This window comes from Austrofundulus limnaeus, unplaced genomic scaffold, assembly GCF_001266775.1.
Source record: "Austrofundulus limnaeus strain Quisiro unplaced genomic scaffold, Austrofundulus_limnaeus-1.0 Scaffold1, whole genome shotgun sequence".
NCBI classification, from domain to species: domain Eukaryota; kingdom Metazoa; phylum Chordata; class Actinopteri; order Cyprinodontiformes; family Rivulidae; genus Austrofundulus; species Austrofundulus limnaeus.
In genome coordinates, this window is record NW_013952403.1 from 6,654,083 (window position 1) to 6,663,214 (window position 9,132).

The window sequence follows — 9,132 nt, forward strand, 5'->3', positions numbered from 1 at the left end:
ATTTGTGTTGTTGCTTTAATTGTTGCTGTGACTTTAAATACACACATAGAAAACCCCACCACACACACACACACGCATACATACACACACAATCTTTCTCCTGGTTTTTTGGGTCATTTGCATAATTTCTAATTAGCAAGTTTATGAGAACGAGGTTTGCGAGGGACAAAAATAGACTGAGGGAGAGATCGGTGCCAAAGTTTGGTTTATGTGATAACTCAGCTGATCTTGAATGCAGAAAATGTATTTTCTCCTTTTTTTTGTTTTTTTGTAGACTCAGTTGTGTCTCTGTCACAACTAATTCTGGAAACCTGCTTGGTAATATTTGTGTTTGGGTTTTATTATTATTATTTTTTTTTTACGTGTGATTTTTGCATGACAAAGCCCTGCGCTGAGTCTTGGTGTGTTGTGTTCTCATGCTTTATTTGCATGTCTGTTTTATTTTTTATTAAACTGGACTGATGTTATTGTTTCCTAACAAACATGTCCTGGTTTAATACTGTTGTTTGTTAGAGGAGCAAAGAGTTCTGAACATACGTGAGCCATAAAGTAGGAGCAAACACAATCTCCCACTGACCTATATAGCTCAAAATGGCTGCCGCTGTACAGCTGTCCTCCTACGCAGGAGAGTATGGAGCAGCAAAGGAAAGGAGTGAGCGATAAGGGTGTGTGTGTGTGTGTGTGTAGGAGTAAGCAGGTAGAAGAATCAGAACGTCAGCATCCTCAGGGCTCCAACCATCACTCTGTGCGCTACAGTTTTTACGACTTCTTCCTGCCACCTGTCGTAATTCTCCGRGGCTTATTCCCTCTGACTCAGTCCATCATGTTTGTCTCTTTTTCATTCATCCCTCYGTCTTTAATCTTCTCACTGTGTGAATCATCCTACACGGCATGATGTCTCCCCTCTGTGCTGCTCCTTGCTTTCCATTCCTGTTCCTTTAACTAAACAGTCCCACTTCCTCTTCTCCGTTTGCCTCTTCTGCTCTGTTTTCTTTTCATCCCATCCTTTAAAAAAATCCTTTAAAKGCTAATCTGACATCAGTAGCAAGTTGCTCTAAATACTGTATACTAATCTATGAGCACACATTCATATGACTCATCCCCTTGAAGCAGTGCTTGTAGGAATAAAAATGGTATCTGCTTGACTGTGTAAAAAAAGTGGTGAATAAACTTAGTAGGTTTTGTCCATTCTTAGAAGTGTGTTCTACCTTGTGGCTGTTGTGTAACTAAAACCTAATATTTGCAGTGAAAAGTGTTGAACCATTGCAGGTTTTGTCCCACCGACTTGTTTAATCTCCTGTTTAAATGAGCAAGTTTCCTGTGGTCTCATGGTTTTTCTTACTTTGTTTCTTTTTCTTCCTTTCTAAGCTAACCACCGACGAGCCGGTCAAGCCGTGACCAACATCCTGGCCAAAGAGCTGATGCAGGAAGACGCGCCTTCGTCCAGTAAGATCCCCGCAAAAAAGGCAAAGTCTCAAAAGGAGGAGCCCACACTGGAAGGAGCAGAATCTTTAGAGGAGCTGCTGGATATTGCTGCCTCTCGCTCCAACTAGGCTTTCATTCACACATTCAGTGATTCAGGAGCCAACATCTATTTGACATTTAATTAAAAAAACATTTTTAGGGGGCCTTTTTTTTTTCTTGAGTTGGTGAAAAGCAGAACTTGATCCCCAGCCTTCACCCCTAAAATGTTTACCAACATCAGAAAGATTTATCTTACTTGCACCAACATGTTGAAATGTTTTGTTCTTCGTCACATATCACCTGTCATTTTTCACAGGAAATCTTAAACATTGAAAGACTTCCTCAGAAAGAGTACACCCCCCCCACCCCCCATTACTAAAAGTTACCCAGGGAACGTTGGACACATTCCACATGTAGTTCAGATTGCTTTCTGGACGTTCCACCCATGTCCATTTAGTTCTTCATGATTAAATCTTTTAATTGATTATTGCTTTGTAATTATTTGAGATACTGTATATCACTGTGATCTTTTTATTTTATTTTTTGCTGTAATAGGAAAGAGAAAAGTGCCAAGTGATAGATGATCAGCCTTATCATTTCACTTAAAGGTGTCCAGGTGTAGTTGATGCTGGTTACAGGTTTGGGTTTTCTGAACAGCACTCATCATCTGGGTTGTAGGGGTGTGCATGCATCAGTTTAATTTTATTTTATTTTTTATTAGTTTTGGCGGAGGCTTTACATGAACTTGTTGAAGTTGTGTTAGCGCTCCTCTGCATTTATATCTGGAAAACAGGCTTTCATTCCTGAACATAATTCTTGCAATAAGCTCTTCCTGAAAGTAGAGTTGGATAGAAACCAAAAGAATTTTGCTTTGCTGCAAACATGTAGTCTGAGTAGTTTACATGCCTGTGTTTTTTGTGTGAGAGCTGCCTATTTTTAGTTTTGGGTGCACAAAGTACGTGTCTCTTTGTGTGTGTGTATGGGTTGCCCTCTGTAATTACTGTACCAGCCAGGCTGTCAGAAATTATACTTTTTTTTGCTAAGAATCTTGCTCACTGGAAAACGGCCCAGAAACTGCTGAGACAAGTGTGTGTGTGTGTGTGTGTGTGTGTGTGTGTGTGTGCGCGCGCGCGCACACCCACAATTCCTCCCACTGAACTACAGAGATCGTCTGAATGTCTGGCCTCACTTCTGTTTGTATTCAGCAGCCATCAGCATACATGTTGCCATGATGCTGTGGTGTAAAACCTGACAGGAAGCCTCAGAGGTGATGTCACGTTCCTACAATGCAAACCCAGCCCGACTCCGACGCCCAGCCTGACTCAGGACGTGGATTTTAGCTCCAACCCATCAGTGCTGCTTATGCGATTGAATGTCATAACAGCACTGATCTTTCCTCTCCTATAAATATATCTTTTTTTTTCTCTGAAAAAGTGGCACTCGAGCTCCTTAATACAAAATTCATTGCAGCACATGTATAGAAATCTTTGCTCACATCATGTGGTTTTTTTTTTTGTTTTGTTTTTTTAATGCTAGGAACACTGATATTGTTGAAAGATTTACCGGTTAAACTGCTGCGCCTGCACAAAATCACATCGTCACTGTATTTAAACAGAAAATAGCTATTTTGTTGCTTTTTCAGGTAAAACTGCACCAGGTGATTGTTTCAACCAATGCTGGAAGTTTGATGATGATAATTATTGAAACATCACTGGAATTTTTTTTTCCTATCGGTTTGAGTCATTCCTTTCTTCCAGTAATCTTTTTTTCTTTTTTATATATATAAATTGTGTTCTATATGACTTTTTTGATTATTTTTATTGTATTTTTCTTCAGATTGCTTTTTGCAGACAGATTAATGCACAAATATGTTGTTTGTTACACTGAACTATTAAAATGTCTTTAAGTAATTTTCTTGATCTGATTCTTTGTTGTTTTTTTTTTGCAGAACTCTGAACATATCTGGTCTCATCCAGTTCTTTTAGAATCATTTTTGTGTCAAATCAAAGTCATGGTTTGTAATTTTTCTCAGTCTCATGTAAACACTTGGTGCAGTAAAACACCAGCCGCTCGCTGCACTCCGTGGTTCAGTCATTTTAAAACCAGAAGAATGAGTAAACAGTAGAGCTGCATATTTTTACAGAGARATCCAAGAATTTTCCATGGCTCACGTGTCAAAATCAAGGCCCGCGGGCCAAATGCTGCCCACTGGTGACTTTTGTCTGGCTCGCCAAGACATGGAAGACTTTAGTTYAAGGGTTCCCAAACTCTCTTGTGCTTTGGCCCCACTAACCGTATTACCGTCTGCTTGTTTTAAACACTATCAAATTGCCGACTTTTCATCAAACTGTTGACGATATCGAAACAAAAGAAATTAAAAGCCTGTTAAGGGTTCTTAAATATAAAAAGAATATACAATACTTTTTAAAAAACTTTTTATTGTCCTTCCAGCTTTCTGCAGCCTCCACTTTGAAAAACACAAACTTTCTTTTTTTTTGTCTTCTTTTTCTCTTGTCACTAAGTCTGTTCTGACCCCATTTTTAAACAAGCTTTCCTAATTTTTTTAAGTTAATCTTTTTAAAATCCACCTAATTACAAAATACATTTTTAAAACAAATGTTATATTTAAAAGGAAAAATAGTTACAAACTTTTGAAAACACTGCTTCATAGAAGCTTTATATTTGTATTTTTGTTAGGTGAGCTGTACTTCTGGATCTGCAGGTCCTTTACAAAAACACATCCTGAAAGAATACACAAAGTATGAAATATAATTGCATATGTTAAAATGTAAAATTACACAAGTTAGCTGTATTGATTTGTTTAAAGGTAGACTCAATATATTAACATTTTTTACAGTAAGTTTTCTTCTTTTCCCCAGTCAGGATGTGATTATACGTACACTGTTTCTCATTTAGAATTCAGTGTGTTTTTCAAGGAGCATCTTTCTTCAAACACTAAATGACTAAAATCAATAACAGGAGGTCTTCTAAAAGAAATACAAATGAAAGATGGGAAAAGAATCAGCCGGTGTGACATAAAAATTATATTTGGATAAAAAAAAGAAAATGCAGTTTTTAATTCACTTAAAACAATAAGCTGCCTGAAAAGGTGTGTGTGCGTGTGTGTGTTTTCTGGACTTTTGCCTCCTGTGTACACTTCCTCTTTGCAGGGTTTGTTTTAGATTTGCATGTTTGAGTAGACTCAGCCTACAGGTGTGTTCCTCTGTGTGTGTGTGTGTGTGTGTCAGGGTTTGTACCTGGGTGTTTTGTTACACCTTCTTGTGACTCTGTTTAGTGTGTGTTTGTGTAAAAACCTGTGACACAGCTACACAAAGCTTACATTTTAGATTTTAAAGCTGCCCTGTAAATTTGAAATCCTGTTGTGAACACACACACTGTTTTTATCTTTAGCATTGTTAAACTTATAGACAGAAATGAGTTTTGGTGGTCTTGTTGTCAGTCGTGGTTACATTTCAACTAATGTCTCATTATTATGAGTTTCATGTCCTCCTGATTCCCAGACTCCCCTCCTGACATTCTGGGGAGTCGGGGGGACAGATTTGTATGCGTGTGTCAGTCTGTGTGTGTTTCAGAGCTCCCATATAAGGAGGGTTTATTGGAGAAAAGAGATCAGGACAAAGGACAAGGGGGGGCCAGTATAATTGGCTTTGGCAGTGCCAGACGACACAATGACTCGGCCATCGATGGAGTGGGCTCCGGCTGCGCTGGACCAATTGTGGAGCAGGAGGCTGTTTTCCACAGCCTCTGATTGGCTGGAGGAGGGAGGCTGTCGGTCTCCAGGTAGCAAAGCTCTGAGCATCTCTGCCACCCCTCCTGGAGGAGGAGGAGGGAGCAGGCGTTGGGAGAAATGTGACCTCAGCTGTGAAGGAAAAAAAAAAGAAATATAACAGAACATCTTTTACTTTCTGTATCCTCTCCTGCTTTGCGTCCCCTGACCCCTCTTCTGTGTGTTTGCATTTCTTCGGCTGCTGTTAGCATCACCATGCCCCTGGCTCTGAAACAAAACGTGTTTATCTTTGAACTTGGCTGCACAGCTCACCTTTTTCTCCCCCCCTCTCTCTCTCCCTCGGCCTCCATTTCTAAAAGCAGTGTTTAGATTGGACATTTTTCAACATTCCTGCTGCTTGAAGAGAAAAATTTACTCATTTAAACTCTAATAAGAGAGTTTGTTGATGGGAAAAAATACATTTTTTTGCAATCATCTGCTTTATTTTGAATTTGCCTAAAAGGAACATCCCACCCGTGTTTGTTCTTCAAGCCCCTCTCCCTGCAGTCATTATATCTTCATGATTTCAATGTGATCAAATTACTCGGCTGCTTGTACAACAGCCTCCCTGTGACACACAATTAACAGATAATTAACACGGGTCAGGGAGAGGTAACTGATTGACCGTGGCCTCACCGGTGAGTGACATCTCCATCAGTCGTCCCCCTGAAGCATCATAAAACATGCAGGAAACTGTCCACCTGACTCTGACTTGTCTTTATTTCATTCTGCTGATCTGTTTACTAAACAGAGATGTTCTCTTAGATGTTCACTCATTTCCACCAGAATACCATCATTCATTCAGTTTGTCCTTCACCTGCTCCTGGATTGTGTGTTTACTCAAATACAAGAAGAAGAAACAGATGTGCTCCAAAACAAAATGACCTTTGTGCTGAGAACACATTCAGTGTATTCTTCCTGACATGCTGTAATAAAAGGAACTTTCAGTGACTAACAATTCACAATGTCAGAGTGAGAAACCGTTCCTGAAGGCATTTGCTGCAGCAGAGATGTGGTGATGCTGAAGGTCTGTGGTTTGTGAAGTGACAGTCACAGTAATCATGATGTAGATCTGCTTCTCTTCCCTCCAGATCTGAATATCACAGAGCTCCTCTGTTCTCCATCGGGAAAGGGTTCAGCTTTTTCGGAGGGGGGTGTTGCTGGGAAGAGACAAACGCTGGTTTAAAATGAACAGACGATCTTTAAGAGATGAAAAAAGTTGATGTAAAAAAGAAATGGTGCAGTAAACTCACATGGAGTTTTAACCCACAAAGCTGTTACTGAGCAGCCATGCTCTAACCACAAGAATTTGACCCTCTGACCTATTAATATTTTTTTCCTTGTTTGCATTCATGCTCACATCAGGTTGTAACAGAAATGATCCAAATGAGAGTTTAAGCTTATTAAAGGTGTGTGTGTGTGTGTGTGTGTGTGCACCCCCCTCCTGTCCACTCACATGGATGGAGGTCAGGGAGTCATCAGTCGATCGACCTACATCAGCTGAGCCTGCAGCGGTCTGACCTCCTCTTAGGATGGTAAATGTGTGAGTATGGTATATATGTTGCACACACACACACACGTCCTGTGAGAAAATTTGGGCYTGTCTCCGTTTGGGGTAGGGGGCAAAGATCTGCACTGACGTTTAGAGGTCAACAAAGAGGAAGTCAGAGAAGTGGACAAGAATCATACTAAGTGTGGTTATGTCTGGATGAATCTACACGACGAAGCGTGCATGCTTCAAGGTATTTTTACTGGTTTCATGCTTATCTACAACTTATTCATGGTGAAGTGAGATTTTGTGGAAGGTAACAAACAATAAACATCTTACCTGTTGTAGATGGACAATTGAATGACCTTGGTGTACAAAGATTTATTTCACACAGGACTGATGAGCTAAAGGTGTCATTTTCACACCTGTTCACGTGGACTCTGTTTTATAAGCCTGCAGAAACAGCTGTCAGGTTTACAATATAATGCGTTACACATTGGCTCGAAAGGTGACAATTAAAGCTAAATACTTCCACATGAGCTGCAATATGTTTATAATAACAGTTAGGTCATTCAGATGTATAACTACTGGTAATTTAGCAGCAAAAATTATTTTATCGCTAGGTGTCAGATTGTAGTATGCTGAGAACATCACTAGTTAAAGGATGTCACAAATCGTGTGAAGCTCTTTGAGTATCCTGGTTGGATACAAAAGTGTGATATAAGTAAAATCTGTTTACAAACACTGAATTCAATCAGAATAAAAATGTGATCTAAAGGTTTATAAAGTAGTGTTGAGACGGCAGCACTCTTGTATGTTNGTAAAATCTGTTTACAAACACTGAATTCAATCAGAATAAAAATGTGATCTAAAGGTTTATAAAGTAGTGTTGAGACGGCAGCACTCTTGTATGTTTTTCAGCTTATTTAAAAGGATAGCTTTTTAGCCTAAAATGTAACATTTCATCAAACTTGCCAGCTTATTTAGAAAGACCTTTCTGGTTTATCTAAACAGGGAAGGGGAGAGATTTTGCTTTGAGGGGAACGTTGAGTGATTTTTCACAATAAGATTCCTTTAAAATGACTAAACAATGAAACTGAACAGAATACATAAACCAAGTTATTTGTTCTTTTTTTCCTAAACATGAAGAATGAATAAAACTGCTGTTAAAAATGGCAAAATATTCTTTGTTAGAGGTATGACATAATTCCTTTTGACCGGTAACCATGGTTACCGTTACCTCCTGCAGACAAATATCAGCACCACAGCCTGACTTTTTCTCTCTCCCACTGTTTGTTTTCCTAACCTTTCCCTTTTCTTCCTCGCTAATCCCTTTTTCACATCCTCCACTTGTCTTCCACGTTCCTGTCTTCTTTACTCCATCTTATCTGTGTCTTTTCCTAAAACATGCTCTGTTAAATACATGTCCCTGCTGTTTTCAAAGGGGGGGCTCTCCTGCTCAGTTTCCTGACGGTACGGGGTGGTGGTGGTGCTGGAGGAAACGTATGAAATGAAAACAAAGAGGAGGACTGGAGATGACCCACATCAGCAGCGGGGGAACACAGATGTGAGCACGTAAAGCTGCAGCTGAACAGGTCTGCAGCAGTGATGCTCAGACAGGCAGGATGTGATGATGGATCAGAGACAAGAAATGAACAAAKCAGCAGACAAACAAACAGACTTCAGGTTAGTTGAAGCTGTGTGCTCATGCTGGACCCATTTTTTAAAAGAGTTTGAGCAAATGTCAGTGGAGGAAAAGGGTCCAGACATTCATACAGGACGTGAGGGAAAGAGACACATTACGCCTTTGTGAAGCTGCATTATAGTAAGCAGCTTATGGTCTCAGCTGCTTCTTTGTGTTTAAAGTGGGCGGACACGAGAGTACAAAAACACTCTGYGTCCTCCTCTTTTTTGTCTTTCATCATGTCTTGTCTTCTGGCGATCGACTCCCCGTGATGTTGGCATCTCTCCTCCTGCATGAAGAGGGGAGGGATGAGGATGGAGGCGGTTGCCTTGGAAACTGGAAGTCTTTTTTTATTTAATTTTTTTTTTCGCCCGCCGACATCATCTGCTGTTGCGCCATGYGGATCGGACGCATGAATATTTGATCTTTATGCACACAGACAAGACAGGGACCTCMACTGAGCCCAGAGAGGTCATGAAATGAGGAAAAGATTGAACAACAGAAGAAAAAAGAAATATTTAATCTTATTTAGAGGAGCATTTGGGTTAGACAAAAGGGACAGGTGCAGGAAAAATACTCCTGATGGGTTAAAAATAGACAAATTTTGGCAAAATAAAGAGTTTTGAGCTCTGATTTAAAAAAATGTAGAGTAAAGAAAAGATGAGAGAGAGAGAGAGAGAGAGAGAGAGAGAGAGAGAGAGAGAGAGA

The 9,132-nt window shown here is 39.9% G+C and overlaps 1 protein-coding gene and 1 long non-coding RNA gene across 4 annotated transcripts in view; one reads left to right on the plus strand and one right to left on the minus strand.

Annotated features, from left to right (window-relative positions):
- Positions 1-3,375, plus strand: part of diaph1 (diaphanous related formin 1) — a 117,534-nt gene extending 114,159 nt beyond the window's left edge. For both annotated transcript variants that reach the window (XM_014007291.1, XM_014007299.1), the window contains one exon: positions 1,369-3,375. In XM_014007291.1, the coding sequence (XP_013862745.1) occupies positions 1,369-1,553 (185 nt within the window). In that variant the 3' untranslated portion in view covers positions 1,554-3,375. The remainder of the gene's footprint in view (positions 1-1,368) is intronic.
- A 1,118-nt stretch (positions 3,376-4,493) lies between these two features.
- LOC106516968 (uncharacterized) lies at positions 4,494-6,786 on the minus strand. 2 transcript variants are annotated; one of them, XR_001310143.1, is made up of 3 exons: positions 6,708-6,786; positions 6,208-6,411; positions 4,494-5,344 (listed from the first exon to the last, which is right to left on the minus strand). It is a non-coding gene; the product is annotated as an uncharacterized LOC106516968 (long non-coding RNA). The 2 variants fall into 2 exon arrangements; XR_001310142.1 differs by lacking the exon at positions 6,708-6,786 and having other exon boundaries at positions 6,208-6,670.
- Positions 6,787-9,132: the final 2,346 nt, after the last annotated feature.